The 21,790-nt window shown below is 40.6% G+C and overlaps 1 protein-coding gene across 2 annotated transcripts in view; it reads right to left on the reverse strand.

The window, feature by feature from the left end:
- The window catches only part of adamts6 (ADAM metallopeptidase with thrombospondin type 1 motif, 6), a 231,674-nt gene that overhangs the window by 102,616 nt on the left and 107,268 nt on the right, over positions 1–21,790 (reverse strand). For both annotated transcript variants that reach the window (XR_013547164.1, XM_078397497.1), the window contains exons 8-10: positions 21,539–21,582; positions 19,997–20,102; positions 7,528–7,674 (exon numbers count right to left, since the gene is read on the reverse strand). Coding sequence is in view for 1 of the 2 variants with exons in the window: in XM_078397497.1 (XP_078253623.1) it covers positions 7,528–7,674; positions 19,997–20,102; positions 21,539–21,582 (297 nt within the window). In the remaining variant the exon portion in view is untranslated. The remainder of the gene's footprint in view (positions 1–7,527; positions 7,675–19,996; positions 20,103–21,538; positions 21,583–21,790) is intronic.

Genomic DNA, 21,790 nt, shown 5'->3' on the forward strand with positions numbered 1-21,790 from the left:
CATATTAAATGGATTAATTTCCTTTTAATCATAAATAATATTATTTCAATTTAGCCAATAACCATTATCATGTTACACTTCAATGTTTATTTCTTTTATCAGTTCATTAAGACTCTTAATGAAATCAAGGTATGCCAACATTTTTTTAAAATTATGATTCTCTATTACATCATGATGACGGTACTGAATTTCATTAATTTGTGTGGATTGGATATAATGTACCACAGAAGGCCATCCACTAACATCCACATAATCTCCAGACGTGATAGATAGGGGCAGAAATTGCACCCAAACCAAGAAACATGTGAAACAATTTTCCAGACTATATAGAACATAATCTTAATTTGACCAAAAAGGTTCCTTTATTTGTTTTCAATCAAAACATACCTACATCTGGTTGTATGATTAAAAGTGAGACTAAAGGTAAAACACACAGCTGCACAATGAAAAACTAAACCATTCAGGCAGACTTTATACAGATTTACACTCAACAGTTCCTGAGCAACATCCCCCAACTCCCCACACACAATGTAACAGGTATGCCTAATGTTACCAAAGGTCACAACTCTACCAAAGATCTATGAAAGTACTTCATGGTGCAACATTCTGAAAGCTACACGTGAAGCAAACTTTTCTACACAAAAAGTTAATTTAAATTGTAAATGGAAGGCTATAAATAAGCAAGAGATTGTCTAGTTTCTAGGTGTTAAAGTTGTGTGCGTTATCTACGATTTTTCTTGTATTTAAATTAGAATTTGGAGAGAATTTGGATAGAAAATTGGTGTGAGATTTTTCTGGGTTTAACCAGCAGCAGTTTCAGCCTGTGGAGGTTTCACAGAAGGTTTGTGGCCAGAACTCCATGGTATGGTTGGTGCCAGGGCCGTTTTTACAGCATTATGGGCCCCCGGGCAAAGCAGTGTACTGGGGCCCCTACCGTTACTCTCCCCCACCCCCCTTTCCCTACCAGCCCCCTGTCGTGCCGGCGAAAAGCACTTACCGAAAAGCACTTAGTGATGGACTTAGGGTGCTACATTGTTGCGAAAAGCACTTACAGATCGCTGTGAGAAGCACTTAGTGACCGAAAATGTTGCGAAAAAAGCACTTATTGAACCTACATTTTAAAAGTAGTATTTATTTATTGCAAGTCACTTAACATACACAGATCAGCATGGGGCCCCTATGCTCGTGGGCCCCCGGGCAAGTGCCCATCAGGCCCATGCGTTAAGACGGCCCTGGTTGGAGCAACAACATGTCTTGAAATTGATTTGTGTATCCGTGTATCCTGATGCCTGAAGTCCCGAGCTGCAGTTAGAAATAACCAGCAATAATCCAACTCAGTCTGATTCTTTACAGTGGAGATGCTTGTGACTGTAAGTCATTCTACATCTGGGAGGTTACACCAGCAGGAGATGCTGGGCTTCAGAAGGGAACATGCCGACTCTGGAGGCATCGCAAAGCAAGGCGAAGTGGAGACATTCTCTATCCACATGGGGGCAAGAAGGTATCAAAGCCAGTGACCAGTGATGATGGAAGGAGACTGCAGTGGAGGTCAGTGCCAGGAGTCTAGTTGTGAGGAACTAAACTCAGCACAGGAAGTTTAATGACCTTACACATTTGACCACAATCAATGATTCATATTCCTTACCAATGCAGCACTAACTTCACGCAATGTCACACGATATACACCCACCTAATAATCTTGAGCAACCAGTCTCAGAAATAACTGACATTACCAAGCTGAGCAACCATTACCAGAACCCTTATGCAAATTTACCCGTCAACTTACATTTAAAATGCATTTAGATAGGTACATGCATAGGAAAGGTTTAGGGGGATATGTGTCAATAGACAATAGACAATAGGTGCAGGAGTAGGCCATTCAGCCCTTCGAGCCAGCACCGTCATTCAATGCGATCATGGCTGATCACTCTCAATCAGTACCCCGTTCCTGCCTTCTCCCCATAACCCCTCACTCCGCTATCCTTAAGAGCTCTATCCAGCTCTCTCTTGAAAGCATCCAACGAACTGGCCTCCACTGCCTTCTGAGGCAGAGAATTCCACACCTTCACCACTCTCTGACTGAAAAAGTTCTTCCTCATCTCCGTTCTAAATGGCCTACCCCTTATTCTTAAACTGTGGCCCCTTGTTCTGGACTCCCCCAACATTGGGAACATGTTTCCTGCCTCTAATGTGTCCAATCCCCTAATTATCTTATATGTTTCAATAAGATCCCCCCTCATCCTTCTAAATTCCAGTGTATACAAGCCTAATTGCTCCAGCCTTTCAACATACGACAGTCCCGCCATTCCGGGAATTAACCTAGTGAACCTACGCTGCACGCCCTCAATAGCAAGAATATCCTTCCTCAAATTTGGAGACCAAAACTGCACACAGTACTCCAGGTGCGGTCTCACCAGGGCCCGGTACAACTGTAGAAGGACCTCTTTGCTCCTATACTCAACTCCTCTTGTTATGAAGGCCAACATTCCATTGGCTTTCTTCACTGCCTGTTGTACCTGCATGCTTCCTTTCAGTGACTGATGCACTAGGACACCCAGATCTCGTTGAACATCCCCTCTTCCTAACTTGACACCATTCAGATAATAATCTGCCTTTCTATTCTTACTTCCAAAGTGAATAACCTCACACTTATCTACATTAAACTGCATCTGCCATGTATCCGTCCACTCACACAACTTGTCCAAGTCACCCTGCAGCCTTATTGCATCTTCCTCACAATTCACACTACCCCCCAGCTTAGTATCATCTGCAAATTTGCTAATGGTACTTTTAATCCCTTCATCTAAGTCATTAATGTATATCGTAAATAGCTGGGGTCCCAGCACCGAACCTTGCGGTACCCCACTGGTCACTGCCTGCCATTCCGAAAGGGACCCATTTATCCCCACTCTTTGCTTTCTGTCTGTCAACCAATTTTCTATCCATGTCAGTACCCTACCCCCAATACCATGTGCTCTAATTTTGCCCACTAATCTCCTATGTGGGACCTTGTCGAAGGCTTTCTGAAAGTCGAGGTACACCACATCCACCGACTCTCCCCTGTCAATTTTCCTAGTTACATCCTCAAAAAATTCCAGTAGATTTGTCAAGCATGATTTCCCCTTCGTAAATCCATGCTGACTCGGAATGATCCTGTTACCGCTATCCAAATGCTCAGCAATTTCGTCTTTTATAATTGACTCCAGCATCTTCCCCACCACTGATGTCAGACTAACTGGTCTATAATTACCCGTTTTCTCTCTCCCTCCTTTCTTAAAAAGTGGGATAACATTTGCTATCCTCCAATCCACAGGAACTGATCCTGAATCTATAGAACATTGAAAAATGATCTCCAATGCTTCCACTATTTCTAGAGCCACCTCCTTAAGTACCCTGGGATGCAGACCATCAGGCCCTGGGGATTTATCAGCCTTCAGACCCTAAAGTAGGCAGACAGAAATAGTGTAGATGCGACATCTTGATTGTCACAGGGAAGATGGGCCAAAGGGCCTGTTTCCGTGTTGTATGACTATGACTTAGAACTTATAGCCAATTTATATCTGGAGAGCCATAATCTATAGATGCTATCTCAAATCTGATAGCTGCAAGATGTACAGACCATTGTCTGAGCTGATGACAGTCACTATTAGATCAAGCAATGAGATAGATTATTCCATCTTGCCATGGAATAGTCCTACCAGCAGTTATGGCAGGAGAGATTTCTTGGCCTCCCATAAGTATGTATATAAGTACACAGGGAAGGTGATTTGTTGGGGAGGAAGCAAAATAAGGACTCGCTTACACAAAAATGTCTCTCTTAAATCTAGGGAGGTTGTGAAATGAGAGGAAATGGAACATGTGAAGAAGTATTAGCTTAAAGCATAGGTAACTTATATCATCTCTTTATCTCCCGTGGCTCTGGCTGTTACTAATGTTCAAGAGTCTATTTTAATATGACAGTGGTAACTCCCATAATTGTAAGATCTCTCTCCTCTAGGTTCGACCTTGTCAACCTGCTAATGTTATCTGCAATTGTGCATCACTATTAGAGTCATAGAGTCCTACAGCGTGGAAACAGGCCCTTCGGCCCAAACTGCCCATACCGGTCAACATGTCCCATCTACAAGAGGCAAGAGTGTGTTATTGTCATATGTCCCAGATAGAACAATGAAATTCTTACTGGTCCCACCTGCCAATGTTTAGCCCATATCCCTCTAAACCTATCCTATCCATGTACCTGTGTAAATGTTTCTTAAACATTGCGATAATACCTGCGTCAACTACCTCCTCCCACAACAACTGCTTTCTACTTGTGTTAACACCAAAGTGCCAACTCTAATGAGACTATCCTGCCACTGGGATAGAATGTACCCAAGAATGCAGTGAATGGATCTGACACATTGTTTGTAAAGCATAATTCTTTGAGTATGACTCTATCAAGGTGATAGTTGATTTACCAATGAGATAGCTGTCTAAATTTAGACTTAAGATGCCAGATATTATGGACCCCAGACTCTTTCAGTTTCAAGGCATCAGGTCAAAGTGGGCATGGGAATTCCTCCTGATTACCATCCTTTAGTTTAATTTAGAGATTAAATTAAAACTTAATTTAGAGATTAAAACTCCCCCACCGAGTCCGCGCCGACCAGCGATCCCCGCACATTATACACTAGGGACAATTTTACACATACACCAAGCCAATTAACCTACAAACCTGTATGTCTTTGGAGTGTGGGAGGAAACCGAAGATCTCGGAGAAAACTCACATGGTCACGGGGAGAACGTACAAACTCCGTACAGACAGCACCCATAGTCGGGATCGAACCCGGGTCTCTGGCACAGCAAGCATTGTAAGGCAGCAACTCTACCGCTGCGTCACCTGTCTCCCTCAGGTGCTGAAGCAGTGCACCTTTGTGTTCAAAACAATTGGAAGAAACACAGAAAGTAGCAGGAGCACAGAATAGTGTTTCAATTGCCATGAACATGCGTGTTTTGGTCACATTACCATTGACAGAACTCACTAAATACCAGAGGATTTAGCTGTTTCCTGGTCTTCAATGGATGATGAGCAAACCAACAGAAGAGATAAATCTACTTACACTCACCCTCATTGCAAACCTGTCACAGAGTCAGGTATGAAAAGATTGGAAGAAACTCCACCTTCACACTGATAATACTCGACATCACATTGTATGGGTCTGTAATTGCTCAAACTGGGATAGACTCTATGCATGTTAATAATGGCAGAAATATACCCAATCTGCTTGCTTACCAATGCGTAAATTGGATTTCTCTAGTACCATGTATCAAAGCATGTACCAAAGAGTTGAATTTCACAGGCAACTGTGAGAATGACTACTTTTCGCAACACAACAGTGCTTGTCTGAAAGTATTACAATGGTTGGAGTCATGCTCCTCACAAAGGAAAATGGCTGTGGTTATTAGAAGTCACTCAGCCCCTGGACATCACTGCAAGAGTTCTCAAGTGTGGTGTTTTGGCTTAAACCATTTTAAGCCTACGCATCAACAGCTTGGCATCAATCATAAGTCTAGAAAAAGGGATGTTTTATTGATGGTGCCACATAGTTCCAACCCATTGAAAACTATGCAACAAATGATGCAGCCCATGCCTTCATGCAACGAGACAGGGAAACATTAATCTCTGCCTGACCTGCAGAGTTACTCCAATGTTTCACATAACTTTACAACAAAGGCAAGTATCCCATGTGCGTTTTTCACCACCTTCCAGCATTGAAGAAATTCCTTCCATCAAAAATGGATCAGCAGAGAAATGTTGTTGCAGGCCTCTGATTGCCCATAGTAGCATTAAATATTTGGTCGGAAAAACCAGAAACAATTGCTGGCAGATTCTAATGGGAGCTAACCCTGAATGTACAATGTGGAAAGCTCATTGGCTGGCATACAAGAACTAGGCAGACAGGATCCACTGCTGAAATGTTCTTGTCACAAATGTTCCAATTAGATAATTAGCTCCTAAATTAATTTATGAATCTCGGTGCTTACAGCCTTATTGTCTGGAGATTAAGCTGTCCCAGCTACTTTATATTGACACAGCTATCTTTTCATTTAAATAATTAACTTCAGTATTTAGATTCTTTTTGCATCTCATTTTGTGTAAAAAATACATCAATCTGATCACCAGGATAGGTTTTGGGCCAATGATCTGTTTTGGAAGAAAACATTAAATATTGCCCCTGTCTTAAGGGAATGCACACAGCTGGATTGCTGCTTTATTAAGGGCAGCTCTCAAGATTTCTGTAGATTTTTCCACTTAGGGGAATTAAAAAAAAAGACATTTAGTCTGTGGACAAGTGTTAAAGGCAGATCTGAGTATTCCTCAGAATATCACTTAATTCTGGGTGAAAAAAAAATCAGTGATTACCCCCCACTTTGTTTCCAACATGCATAAAACCCCCATAGGAGCAGTAAGCTATTATTTATACAAGGCGGTATATCAGTTCCACATGTCAGCAATACAGAACAAGCCGTTATAACTCATCCCTGTTCAGCCTCCCACCGGCTGATAATGGAAACGAAATGTTTGAAGCCAAAACCTTTTAACTGGTTTTATGCTCTGTAGTGATCAAAACCAATGGGAATGTGAGGCTGAGCATCAGAATATCCAGCATTATTTTTACAAATGCATTACTGTCAATAATTAATTAGAAAAGTAAAAACAATTAATTACAAAAACCATCTATACTCTACAAAATCTGTAACACAAAATAAAATATGGAATAGACACAAAATGCTGGAGTAACTCAGCAGGACAAGCAGCATCTCTGGAGAGAAAGAATGGGTGATGTTTCGGGTCGAGACCCTTCCTCAGGCATTTCTTGACGTGAAACATCATCCATTCCTTCTCCCAGAGATGCTGCCTGTCCCGCTGTGTTACCCCAGCATTTTGTGTCTAATTTGTGTCTATCTTCGGTGTAAACCTGCATCACCAGTTCCTTGCTACACATTTTGGCTGCTTCACTGCGAATTCTCCTAAAAATATGGAATGTTGATCTATTTATGATGCTTTGAACACATCCCATGATCTTCTCCCAGCCTCACAAGCAAAAGTTGGTTAATTAATTGGTCCAAGGCTTTGTTCAAACCTGATAACATGCAATGGATAAATCAACAACAATATAAGCAAAACAGCTCAGATTCCATTGGACATACTGTATTTGTTCAATGTGGTAATAAATAAACAACATTTTTTAATGTTCATATTTCTCTCCTTAACTGACAAGCCAAACTAACAGGATAAATAAAGACTAAAAGAAGAAAAAGTAAACTTTTTTCAGCTGGTTTTCTTCCTTATAAATATCGGTTACTCTAAATGGATCAACAAATGTCAAAAATCAAGTACATATCCATTTTATTCAGCTAACCTAAACCTTTCAGTAAGCCTCAAATCCAATAATATCAATTAATTCTATGTTTTTTGGGGAGTAATAGTGGCTACCTTCTTTTATAAATCTGATAATCTAATTTTCTGTGCTACGAGGCACTTACTCCAAAAAGCTGGTGATATAATCTCTGCTGCAGGCAGACCAGGAGAATGGATTGGTGTTGGCAGTAATGTGAGCTGCCATGAGCTTTGCTGCTTCATGGCCCTTCGTCCCACAGGAGTTTCCAATTCCATCATGGTTCATGCCGAAACTATAAAGAAAGAAATATTGTGTTAGCTCAATGTGGACAGCTATTCAACATGCCACCATCTCCTAATCAAAGCATCAGGCTCAGCACCAAAAGGCTTTCAGACCTCTTTACATTTTGAGATTTGACTCTGCTTGATTACTGTGTGTCGATGTACATTTATTCTCAAAACATATTCAATTCCCATCTGCCTTCATACTAAAGCACACAGCTGATTTGTAGTTTTTGTTCTTCAGCAAAAGGAGAATTTAGTATATGTTCTGTGACGGACAGATGAAGTGTAAGAGGCAGCAGGAAAATGGCTCATTCCATGAATGAGGTACATCTCTTGTGATATGGATTATATATTACCACTGTATATATATTCATTGGCCTGTGCCCAATATGTGCAGATGTTTTGCAGATTGCTACCATAACAGCCCAATTGAGCATCAACATTTCTTGTTAGTCTCTATTATGTATGGTAAGTGAGGGACTAACAGATGCTAAAGTACTTCATAAAATTAGTCTACGAGTGTGTTCCCTAATCCTCTCTCATCCCAAACAGGTCTCCAGTCATTCTCCCGTCAATGCTTGAAGGCCATGGCCCAGCAAGGAGCGCATCTCATGATTTATTTTCCCTTTACATGACCAACCTTTAGTGATATCACTGGCTCCAAATACAGAGATTTCCACATTCCCAAATGATAGAGAAAGAGATCATAGAAGTCTGAAGAAGGATCTCGACCCGAAACATCATCTATTCCTTTACTCCAGAGATGCTGCCTGTCCCGCTGAGTTACTCCAGCATTTTGTATCTATCTTCTGCGAATCATCGCCAGCATTCAGAGCATTCCCGTCGGTCCCATGCTCCCACATACTTCCTTGTAGCGTACATCGTCTACATGCCCATATTCACCCCTGATTTTTTGGTCACTCATCTACACCTGGGATAATTTACAGTAGTCAACTGACAACCAATATATTTTGCCATGTAGGAGGAAACAAGACCACCCAGAGACCGCGCAGCACCTGCAGAAAATGCAAACTCCACATGTGCGACATCGGAGGTCTAAATTTTCATTGTACCTGTACCTCACCATACTTATACATATGACAATAAACTCAACTTGACTTGAACCCAAAGTCTCTTGCATTATATAAAAGCAATATTAACTATTGCATCTCCCATGAGACCTGAATTCCAATTCCTGGCAATCTTCAGTCTCTCTAATCAAGAGTTTGATTTTTCTGGAGGCCAAGCAAAACTCAACCCAAAATAATGCAAGTTATGAGAACCAACTTGTGAGAACTGCCTGACTGGACGAGCACAACATTTTTCAACCATATGTTGAGAAGAACAATGTCATTCTCATCAGCCCCTACCATAAACTTTGTTGCTTAGTCTGTCTGTCTGTGACAAAGTCCTTGTCAAGAACAATTAAAAATAATGTTAATGTGTAATGTCAATGCAAAGATGCCACAATATGTTTATAGCTGAGAATGAGAGTAACAATTCTGTTTATGTACAAAAACAGAAATGATTTTCAATTCTGTTTATGTACAAAAACACAAATGATTTTCACTATTTCTAATGAGATACGTTTGGAGTTGGTTCCGATACAATGAAGGAGTCAAAAGAGGTGGTAATTAGGTAGATCAATGTACTACTGTCAATGTACATGTTGAAATGATATGATTTTCTACAAGATTTCACCAAGGGGAGATATGGATGATAAAGGGGAAGTAATAAACGTGGATGGGGCATGATAATCATGACTGTTGTACATAGAGATCTTGGGATGCAAGTCCCTGAAAGTGGCAAAATGCTAGAAAAAAAAATTCTATGATTTTCCTATCCAACAATTTGTTCAAATGCCTTTTGACTGTTGTAATTATATCTTCCTCCATCACCTCTTTGAGCAGTTCATTCTAATCATCATCCTCAAAGTACAAAACTTACCCCTTACCCTCCTTTAAAATTTTCTCTTCCAATCCTAAACCTGTGCCATCTGGTGTCAGACTATCTTACCCTGGGGAAAAGACTATCTATCTTGTCTATGCCCCTCATAATTTCTTAAAGCGATATATGTTCACCCTTCAGCCTCCTAGGATCCAGTGAGAATAAAGAAATCTCTCCTTTAACCTGCATTCAAGGTAACTTTAAATGGTAAAATAAGGGAGCCATCCTGCAATGTGATAAAGTTGACAGAAAAGTGAATTTGGTTTGGAACATCAGTTGGTGTTTGTGCAAGTTTAGAAACAGGTAGCTGGCACATGAAGTCCAAGACAGTAGGATATTGGAGGACATATTCATGGATGACATTTTAGAGTGTCCTGCCAGTTTTTCCTTCCTTCTCCAGGAAAATTGAAGACTCATGTAAACAGATGCTTGCAAAGGGCTGGGAAAAAACCCAGCAGTGACATTATAGGTCACCACAAGACCCAAACATGGCAGAAAAATGTATTTAAATGTGGCCCATAAACATGGAATCCTAGCCAAGAACGAGAATGCAGCTGAAAGCTCAGTCGTAGGCACAGCAAGTGGGTGGGGAATGGTTGTAAATTCAAAATATAACTTTTGACTAAAAATAAACAGCAAGACAGAACGATGGCAGTGGAATATTATGATGCAACATAACATTGCTATCCAAAGAAAACCAAGAATTTAGAAGCAGACAGGAGAAAGAAAGGGGAATGACAGAGCAGCAGAGAAGATAGCAGGAGATGACCAAGGGGAGAAAAGTGAACTCCATGCTACATGTTCACTATACAGTTGCCATCTTTTCCTTTGTATTTTCCTCACACCCCATTTCTACTGACTTCATTATTACTTATAAAATTCTACGTGGTCGTTTTTCTTTTAGTTCTGATACCCTGAATCTTTAATACACCCAAAAACTGGACACTCTCTCAAAATATAGTCTGACTTTACTGTTTTTATTCCACAGTCTTCATTTACTCTGCGTTGACTAATATCTCTCCTTTGAAAATATCCTGCAAAAGTTGTTAATTTATAGCCATGACTATCTCAATAAACACCAAAGTTCTTAACTATAAATTAATCAAGCCTTTAAAAGCATGCGTCTCCAAGCTGAAAACCATATAACCAATGCTCTGGAAAATCAAAGTTAATTCTTCTGGGGAAGGGAGGGAAAACTGGCAGGACACTCGATAATGCCTCCTCTTGGTGACTCAGTCTAGGAGTGGCAAAATGGGAGTGAGGAAAGTGCATGAGGGCCGTAACCTTTTCCATTTTGTTTAAGAGCCATCCTGCTGAGTCAATAAGGAATATAAGGACATCTGTGGGCTGAGCAAAACTTTCTTCATACATATCGTGGGAAGTGAAGAAATAAATGAATCAGAATGAATCAAATTGGACTGATTATCCCCATGTTCCAAGATATGCCAAAGAAAGTAATGGGACTATATCATGTGCAAGTGAAAATATTTCAGTATGTGTGTATGTGAACATGCATTTCTTTTGATAACAGAAGTCTTTTTAAAGTTGAGAGGTTTGGAAATGAAATACAGTAGATAAGAGGCAACTTAGTTTTAAAAGGAGCACTGGCTGCCCTGTATTGTACTGCCAAGCAAACCTTGTTTTCCTTATGATTTTCCTGATACAAACACAAAACCTAAAAAGGGTGAGTTCCATCCAGGAAAAACTTGGTCAAGATTTTAAAGATAATGGAGCATCCCGCTGACTCGCAGTTGTCCTCAAAAATAAGTTGAAACTTACTGAAGCTTGGAGAGAAATTTCCAAAACCACTGGGGGGGGGGGGGAATTCCTTCAGAGTTAGCCACAAGTCATACCCGATAATATCCAAAACCCATGACAAATGCTGCTGTCAACAAACCCTGCTGATAAGAAACCTTCCTGGTGCAACTTTGCAGCAGCAGCTAGTAGTTTGCGAGCCTTTGACAGCTGGCTTAATTTAGGAACACAGCTGAAGCCAGCAGTCTGAAGACTGACTTTTAACTGCTGCATGACACTGTAGGAGGTGGGAAAGGACGAGGAAGTGGACAGCAAGAGAATGAATGGCAGAGTATGGTTGTCAACAGACCCATTTTGGATGAGATGTCCTGGATTTAAATATGAAATTGACTGCCCACAATAACGTCAACATAAAATGTGACATTTTGGGATCAACCTTGGCATAATTTCCTTGCTGTTAATGAAAGTCCCTGACTCTGTGTTCACCTCCATATTATATACATCAGTCTCATTAAAGCAGCACTTAATATCTTGACTTTTGCTAAATTTCTCTAAGTGTTCAGAAGAAGAATTGCAAAATGATTACTTGAGACAGATTGTCCACGATCTGTTATCAGATGTTTTGCATTCCTTTGGCTGCGCTGAATTAGGTGCACAATAACTCAAAGGGAATTTACAGAATTTTGTAGAAAGCAGGTGGCAAGATGGCGCAGCGGTAGAGTTGGTGCCTTACAGTGCTTGCAACACCGGAGACCCAGGTTCAATCCTGACTACTCGAGTCATAGAGCTGTACAGCACACCATGCCATGCCAATTCTTTTGTTCATCTACACCAATCCCATTTACCCTTATTCTTCTACGCCTTGCCTATTTAAGTGTCTGCATAAATATCTCTCAAACAGTGATTGTATTTGGCTCCACCATGTCCTATAGCCGAGAGTTAGAGCTATCAACTACATTCTCCATTAAAAGAAAATCCCCTCCGATCCTCTTTAAAACTCTTTCCTCTCATCTTAAATCTAAACTCTCTTATTTGTTTATACCACTACTATGGGAAAAAGCTTCTGACTATGCCAATCTATGCCTCAGTCTTATATACCAGTATCAGGTCACCACTCAGCCTTTTTTTAATTTCACAGAAAATCTAATCTCTCGTAATTAAAAGCCTCCCAATCCAGGCAGCATCCTCGTGAATTTCCTCTGCATTCTCTGTACCCCAACCATATCCTGCCTACAGCATGGAGACCAACACTACATGCAAAAACCATCTACTCAGTGGTCAGGGGACTGCAGTATGAACCCCAGGGTCCTTCTGTTGATGAACATATTGCTTAGCATACTACCATTTGGTGTATATGCCTTATTCCTATTTGACCTCTCAAAATGCATCACTTAATACTTGAACACTTCTTCAGAGATGCTGCCTGAGCCGCCGAGTTACTTCAGCACAATGTGTCTTTTTTTATAAACCAACATATGCAGTTCCTTGTATTACCACAAACTTTTCTATCGTTCGCAAACGTATGAATCATGCCTTCAGCATTCATAGAGTCATTGTGTCATAGAGCTACACAGCACAAAAACATGCCCTTCGGCCGTCTTATCCATGGTATTTTTCTGAAGGCCTTTAACAATGTGCTGCTCATGAGGCTGCAAATCTAGATAGGAGCAGATGACATGAGAGGCAACGTACTAGCATGGATAGAGGATTGGCTGAAGGGCAGCAGGCAACGAGTGGGAATAAAGGGGGCATTATCTAGTTGGCTGTCGCTGACTAGTGGTGTTCCGCAGGGGTCAGTATTGGTTCCCCTACTTTTCACATTATATGTTACTGATCTGGATGATAGTATTGATGGTTTTGTGGACAGGTTTGCAGATGATAGGTGGAGGGGTAGGTAGTGTTGAGGACCCAGGATCTGGACAGGATTTGGACAGGTTGGAAGAGTGGGCAAAGAAGTGGCAAATGGAATACAGCACAGCAAAGTGTACAGTCAAGCACTTGGTAGAAGTTATAAAGACGTAGACTATTTTCTAAATGGGGAGAGGATTCAGAAATCAGAGGTGCAAAAGGACTTGAGAGTGCAATGCTGGCATTCATTTTGAGAGTACTAGAATATAAAAGCAAGCTTGTAATACTGTGGCTTTATCAGACCACATTGGGAATATTGTGAGCAGTTTTTGCCCCTGAGGAAGAATGTGTTGGCGTTGGAGAGGGTCGAGAGGGATTTTACAAGAATGATCCTGGGGATGATTGGGTTAATGTATTAGGAGCATTTGATGGCTCTGGGTTTGTACTCGCTGGAGTTTAGAAGGATGAGGGGAGATCTCATTGAAACCTATTGAATAATGAAAAGCCTACATACAGTGGGTGTGTAGAGGATGTTTCCAGTAGTGGGAGAATCTAGGGCCAGAGACAATAGACAATAGGTGCAGGAGGAGGCCATTCGGCCCTTCGAGCCAGCACCGCCATTCAATGTGATCATGGCTGATCATTCTCAATCAGTACCCCGTTCTTGCCTTCTCCCCATATCCCCTGACTCCGCTATCCTTAAGAGCTCTATCTAGCTCTCTCTTGAACACCGCCTCAGAATAAAAGTGTGTACCTTTAAGATGGAGATGAGGAGGAATTTATTTCGCTAGAGGGTGGTAAATCTGTGGAATTCATGACTACAAACAGCTATGGAGGCCAAGTCATTGGGTATTTTTAAACAGAGATTGATAGGTAAGGGCATCAATGGTTATGGGGAGAAGACAACAGAATGGGGTTTAAAGGAAAAAATAGATCAGTCATGATTGAATAATAGTGCAGACTTGTTGGGCTGAATGGCCTAATTCTGTTCGTCTTATGATCTTATGTTGACCAACTTGATGTTGATGTTAGTGGGCCCACAGCCCACTAAACCCATCCTATCCATACTTCAGTCCAAATGACTTTTAAAAATCATAATTGTGACTGCTTCTATAGCTTCCCCTGGCAGTTTATTCTAGAAACGGACTACTCTCAGAGTGAAAATGTTACCCCTGAGGTGCCTCTTAAATATTTCTTCTCTAACTTTAAGCCTATGCCTTTAGTTTTAGAATCCTTTACCCTGGGAAAAAGACTGTTGAGCATTCATTTTATCTAAATTTTATGTCTCTCCTAACTTTGTACATCTCAATAAGGGCATCCCTCAGCCTCCTTTGTTCCAAAGTAAAAAAGTGCCAGCTTATCCAACACAGCCCTATACCTCAAGCCCACAAGCACAAGTAACACCGTAATAAATATTTTCTGCAACCGTTTCAACTTAATAACATCCTTCCTAAAGCTGGGCAACCAAATCTGCACATAGTACTCCGAGTGTGGTTTCATCAAAGACTTACACAACTGCAGCATAATGTCCCAACTTCAGTACTCAATACTCTTTCCAATGAAGCCAAGCGTGCCAAAGGTCTTCTTTTAAACACTGCCCACCTGACTCGCCATTCTCAGGGAACCATGCACCTATACTCTCAGATCTTTCTGTCCTGCAACACTCCCCAGTGCTCTACCATTTACTGCGTTGGTCTTGCCCTGCTTTGACATACCAAAGTACAACACCACATGCTTCTCAGTGTTAAATTCCATTTGCCATTCCTTGGCCTGCCATCCCAATGGATCTAGATTCTGTTGTATACTAATTTAGTTTTTATCACTGTCCATTATTCCACCAATTGTGATGTCACCCACAAATTTACTAACAATGTTAACTATGTTATCATCCAAATTGCCAATGTAGATAACAAACATCAGTCGACTCAGCACTAACCTCTGTAGCACTTCACCGGTCACAAATCTCCAATCCGAAAATCCCTCCAAGACTACCCTTCAACCCCTTCTTCCAGCCAATTTTGTCTCAACTTGGATTCCATGCACTCTAACCTTCCAGACTAATGTACCCTGTGGGCTTTTGTCAATGTCCTTGCTGAAGGCCATTTAGACAACATTTGCCATTCACTTCTGTTAACAATATATTTCAAAAATAGAAATCCCAGTACTGATCCTTGTATTACAACATTAGTCACAAGCTTCCAATCAGAAAAGCATATTTCCGCATCTACCCTCTTACCTCCTAACCCCAAGCTAATTTTGAATCCAATTAGCCAGCTCACCTTGGATCCCATGTGCCTTAAACGTCTGGACCAGTCTACCATGCCAGATCTTGTTGAGTGCTATATTAAAGTCCATACAGATAACGTCTACTTCCAGCCTTTATTAATCTTACCTCATCAAAAAAAAAACAATCAAATTATGGCTGATGGTGATGAAAAAATTTTCAATGGACAGAATAGGCAGGAGAATGGCAGGGAGTGAGGAAGGCTGTTGCTTTAAATTGCACTTATTTTAATGCCAGAGGCTTGATGGGTAAGGCAGATGAGCTCGGGACATGGATAGGTACGTGCGACTGGGACGTTGTAGTCATTACAGAAACCTGGTTAAGAGAAGGACAAGACTGCCAGCTTAATGTTGCAGGGTGCAGATGCTTCATGAGAGATTGACGGGGGGTAAAAGAGGAGGGGGTGTGGCTTTCTTGATTAAGGAGGATGTCATAGCAGTTGTCAGAGATGATATTACTGATGGTTCGGCAATTAATTCCATATGGGTGGAGCTGCGAAATAAGAAAGGGATGATCACTTTGTCGGACGTGGACTACAACCCCCCAAATAGTCCACTGGAATTAGAAGAGCAAATATGCCAGGGGATTGCAGGCAGCTAGAGTACTAATAAGGTTGTCGTAGCAGGGGATTTTAAATTGCTCAATATTGACTGGAACTATCAAAGTATAAAAGGTTTAGATGGGGCAGAATTTTCAAATGTATTCAGGAAAGTTTTGATAGGCAATATATTGAGGGCCCTACACAGGAGAGGTCAATGCTTGATCTAGTCTTGGGAAATTGGGAAGGGTAAATGGATGAGCCTTGGATTGTGGATGAGCTTTATGGGACCAGCAAACACCATTCTATTAGATTTGGGATAGTTAAGGATAAACACAGGGCAGGCCAAGGAGTTAAAATTCTATATGGCCAACTCTGAAGGTATTAGACAGGAACTTGCTCAAGTTGATTGAAGCAGGTTGTTTGACTAAAAAGAAAAGTCCAGAAAGTGGGATGTTTTTAAAAGTGTGCTGACAAGAGTTCAGGGTATGCATGTTCCCGTTAGAGTGAAGTGTAAGGCAGGTGAGTGCAAGGAAGCTTAGATGAAGAGAGAAATTGAGGCTCTGGTCAAGAATAAGAAAGCGACATGGGACAGATATGGGCAGCTTGGATAAAGTGTATCCCTGGAGGAGTTTCAGGAACAGAGGAGCACTAAAGAAGGAAATCAGGAGGGCAAAAAGGGGGCAGGCAATACCTCTGGCAGATAATATTAAGTATAAGAGAATCAAGAGATTTTATAAGTACATTAAGGAAAAAAGGGTAACCAAAGAGAGAATGGGTCCCTCAGGAATCATAGCGGTCAACTCTGTGTGGAGGAGATGGGAAAGGTTCTCAATGAGTATTTCTCCTCTGTTTTTACCATGAAGAAAGACAGAAGGATCAGGGAACGTGGAGCAATCAATGGAAGTCTTAAGGGCAGTCAGTATTATGGTTGAGGAGATGAATGAAGGTAAACAAATTTCCCGGGCCTGATCAGATATATCTGAGGACACTGTTGGAAGCTACAGAAGAAAGTTACAGGCACCCTGGCTGAGATTAACGAGTCATCATCAAATGCGGATGAGGTGCCAGTAGACTGGAGGGTGGCAAATGTTGCACCTCTATTTAAGAAGGGCTGCAATGAAAAGCCTGGGAAACTATAGGCCAGTGAATCTAATGTCTGTGGTTAGGAAGTTACTGGAGAGTATTCAGAGGGATACGATATACATGCATATAGGTAGACAGGGGCTGATTAGGAATAGTCTGCATAGTTTTTTTTACATGGGAGATAGTGTCTTGCAAATCTGATTGCGTTTTTTGAAGATGTAACCAAAAACATTGATGCAGGCAACGCATGGGATCCAAGGGAGATAGCCGACTGGATAGCACATTAGTTTCATGGAAGGAAGCAGAAGGTGATGGTAAAAGATTGTTTTACAGACTGGAGGACTGTGACTAGTGATGTGCCTCAGGGTTAGATGCTGGGCACATTGCTGTTTGTTATCTAGATCAATGATTTGGATGAGATGTACAAGCATGATTAGTAAGTTTGCAGATGACACTAAAGTGGCTGGTATTGTAGTTAGTGAAAATGATTGTCAAAAATGTCAGTAAGACTTTGATAAGTTGGGCTGGTGGACTGAGGAATGGTTAATATAGTTTAATACAGAGTGTTCCCTCTGCAACACTCATACAGAGGTGTTGCAATTTGGGAATTCTAACCAGGACAGAACCTACACCGTGAATGGTAGGGCTCTGGGGAGTGTTGTAGAGCAGGGGGATGTCAGAGTGCAGGTACATAGTTCCTTGACAGTGGTGCCACAGGTAGACAGGGTGGTCCAAAATGGCTTTCGGCACATTGGCTTTCATCAGTCAGAGCATTGAGTATAGATGTTGGGAGCTTATGTTACAGTTGTACAAGACATTGGTGTGACCACATTTAGAGTATTGTGTTCAGTTTTAGTCACCCTGTTATAAGAAAGAAGTTGTTAAGCTGGAAAAGGTGCAGAGATTTAGAGGATGTTGCCAGGACTCAAGGGCTTGAACTATAAAGGTTGAGCAGACTAGCACTTTATTCCTTGGTGTGCAGGAGGATAAGTGGTGATCTGAGAGAGGTGTACAAGATAATGAAAGGATTAGAGTGGCTAAATGCACAGTCTTTTAACCAGAGTAGGGGAATCGAGAATCAGAGGACATAGATTTAAGATTTAAGCAGAAAGATTTAATCGGAACCAGAGGCACAACATTATTTTGTACTCGAAACGTGGAAGGTATATGGAACGAGTTGAGGCAGTTAGTATCACAATGTTTAAAAAATATTTAGACAGGTAAATGGACAGAATAGGTTTAGAAGGATAAGGACAAACAGAGGCAGATGGGACTAGTGTAGATGGTGCATGTTGACTGGCAAGTTGGGCAGAAAGGTCTGTTTCCACGCTGTATGACTATAACTGAGGTAGGATTCCCCCCCCCCCCCCCCCCCCACCCCCACATAGCCATGTTGACTATTTCTCATCTGACTTGCCTTTCCAAGTGTACATTTGTTTTATCCCTTAAGATTTTCTCCAACAATTTCTCTACAAGTCTGAAGAAGGGTCTCGACGCGAAATGTCACCCATTCCTTCTCTCCAGAGACGCTGCCTGTCCCACTGAGTTACGCCAGCATTTTGTGTCTACCTTCCCTACAGGTGATGTCAGGCTCACTGCCTGCAGTTGCCTGACTTATTTTTGCTGTTCTTCTAAAATAAATGAACAGTCCACTGGCACCTCCGGCTAATAAAAATGCAGAGTTTTCAGTCAGGGCCACAGCTGTCACCTCCCTTTCTTCCCATAGCAACCTATGACAGATCCCATCCGAGCCTGGAGATTTATCAGCCCTTATGACTCCCATGACATCTAACACCTCCTTGTGTTTGTTGACCTGATTCACATTATCCATGAACGCATCTCTAAATTCTTCTACGTCCTTCTGTTTGGTGAATACAGATGAGAAGTATTCACTTAGGACCTCACCCACATCCCCTGTCTTCACACATGGATTGATCCTTAGATCCTAAAGGAGTCTCAATCTTCGCACTGTTATTTTGGTTTCCCTGTCGCTGATATACTAAGAGCATGTCTTGGGATTCTCCTTAAACTTAATGCCAAGGATATTTCAAAGCCCTTTTTTGCCCTCTGAATTTCTTATAACTATATTTCTCAAGAAAGTCCCTTGATCCCAGTTGCCTATATCTGCCATATACATTCTTTCTTCCCTGATCAAACCTTCAATATTTTTTGTCATCCATCAATATCATTTGTCATCCCAATTTAATAATAGTTCCAATAAAAGCTGCAGAGCTAGCCACCTTTTTTATTTTGTGTACATACGTGAAATCGGTCGGATGATGAAGTTTGCAATGTAACATGGTAGTGATGCAGCAGGGTGAGACTTGCATTCCTGTTGCTGTTCCTCTAACTATGGAATTTCTAGTTTGATTGAATCAAAACATAGCACAGTACAGAACGAGTCCTTTTGGTTCGCGGAATATGTTCTGCAAATTTAATCATCAGTGGTGGGAAAGTAAAAAGTGAAGGCTTGTTACTGTTCCAAATGAATCAATTTGATTGACTGATTTATGCCAGTGCAATTCTTACTGATCAGGTGTGGGCGGCAATTGCAAGAGTCAAGATTAATAGTGCACTTTGTGGGCAAAGCCAAATGGAAAAGGGATGAGGAAAATAACGAGTGGGTTGTGGCAAAATTAAATGAAGCATTAACATTATAAAAACATTTTAGACAGCTGGCAATATTTGCAGCTACTGTACTACAGAAAAGAGGCACAACAGGGGGAAATATCATTTCTTTGACATTTGTAGTTAGGATTCATAAACTAATATCACTTCAAGTTACTAAGAGCTGCAGTTCTGTGAACTTGGCAGAGTTATACAAAGAATTCATTTTAAAATTGGGAATAGGGATTACTTTTAATTCACTCACTTGTGACCAATCTCATGTGCAATTGTGAATGCTGAACCTAAGCCAATATCTTCATTGATGCTGCAGCTTCGCTCAGGCTCACACATTCCAGCCACCGAGGCCAAGCCTAAATAAACAGAGGGAGACACAAAGGGTCAAGCCAAGGTGTTTCAGTCTTAAATACTCTTGTTATAGTGGTTTAGGTTCTTTTTTTAAATACACATCTACAGTATATAACCTACATACACAGAAGGAATAATTGGCACAAGGTTAAGTTTATAGTCATTTGCAAATTCACTGGAGGGAATTGCACTTTACAGGCCAGACATTAATTTTTTCTGAGCTGCAGCCAGCGCTGGAAAATGTCTAGACTAGGGGTTAGATTTATAAATTTACTTCTGGTAACTTGGGACCACCTGAAATTTGAGCCTGAAGAGGGAACTAAAATCAACATTTCTATTATATTTCTATTCTTACCTAGCAAAAAGTAAAATGTAGTTTTTGTATGGCAATTCTTTTTGGATTAGTAATTTGTTTACATTGCAACAAACTGTTGAATAGGTAAGTGTTATCTTAACACATCTGAATTTCTGTTTTATAAATAGAAGAAAAATAGCTCAAGTAGTTCAGAATTGCAGTTCAGAAGAATTTCTGACCCATTTTTTAACTAATGAATTTGAGACATGAGAATATCTAAGTATTAATTAAAATTAATACCTGACCATAAGAGATTCATACATTTTAAACCACATATAAAACTTGCAATATGACATTTAAAGTATCTTGGAAACAAGAATCTTTTAAACTTTTGACCAAGTACAGAAGCAGAAAAAACTAGTCAACAGTTTTTGATTACATGTGCATAATTTGTACCATTGGTAAAAATAACATCTTATGTGTTGTAATTATTTTCAAATTACATGCAATTAGTTTGCGCTGTAACAAACTGCAGTAGTCAAGAACCAATAATGCAACAAGTAGTAATTTAATGATGTTCTCTCCTGGAGAGTAAAAATTATTTTCAATTATATCAATGGAAATCAAGTAGTTTGTGCCTATCATGTAACCTCCCCCCCCCCCCCCCCCCCCCCCCATCCCCACTAAGTAGCCGTGCTCCAGTTTACGTTTTCAGCACATAATGTGTCAGCTTGCTCTATAATAGGTATCGTTAAGATCTGTCACTCAATTATGATAGTCTTTTGAACATAATATGTCAAGGATGGGAGGATACAACAGTTATTACCATGAACACATATATCTGAAAAGAGTGTATGGTACAAGGTTATTATGTTTATATTAGCACAATGTGCCAACTTGAGAAAAAAGTAACAGGGTATACTTTCTGTTACAGAAATCTATTGTAACAAAGGAAAACAATACTTCATCTAATTTAAGTGCTTCGCAAACCTAAAAGATCACATAAAATACTCCAAAAAATAAATTGCTTTATCTTTGCAGTTTAACAAAAAAACTGGCATCAAAATTAAAAGAAATTCAATAGATCAATAAGACTAATGGGAAACAATTTCCAAACATTCATTAGTTGCAGCAGTAAAATCTTACCCAGGGTTCCACAAGGTTTATTTTTATACGTGCAGATGTCATACCTACAGGGAAGAAATTGTGAAGAATTCAGTAGCATATAAAATATTATTTTGTTTTGTATAGTTATTCCATTAATGTAGCATAGTTAACATTAGCAGATGATGATCGGTGAAATTATATGTTGCCAGCTAGCATTGGTGTTTTCAGCACTGCAGTGTAAATGATGTGAACAGCACGCTTACAGGATCTGGCTTCAGGCCAACGGGATAT

The sequence above is a fragment of the Rhinoraja longicauda genome, chromosome 1 (genome assembly GCF_053455715.1).
Source record: "Rhinoraja longicauda isolate Sanriku21f chromosome 1, sRhiLon1.1, whole genome shotgun sequence".
Classification (NCBI taxonomy): Eukaryota; Metazoa; Chordata; class Chondrichthyes; order Rajiformes; family Arhynchobatidae; genus Rhinoraja; species Rhinoraja longicauda.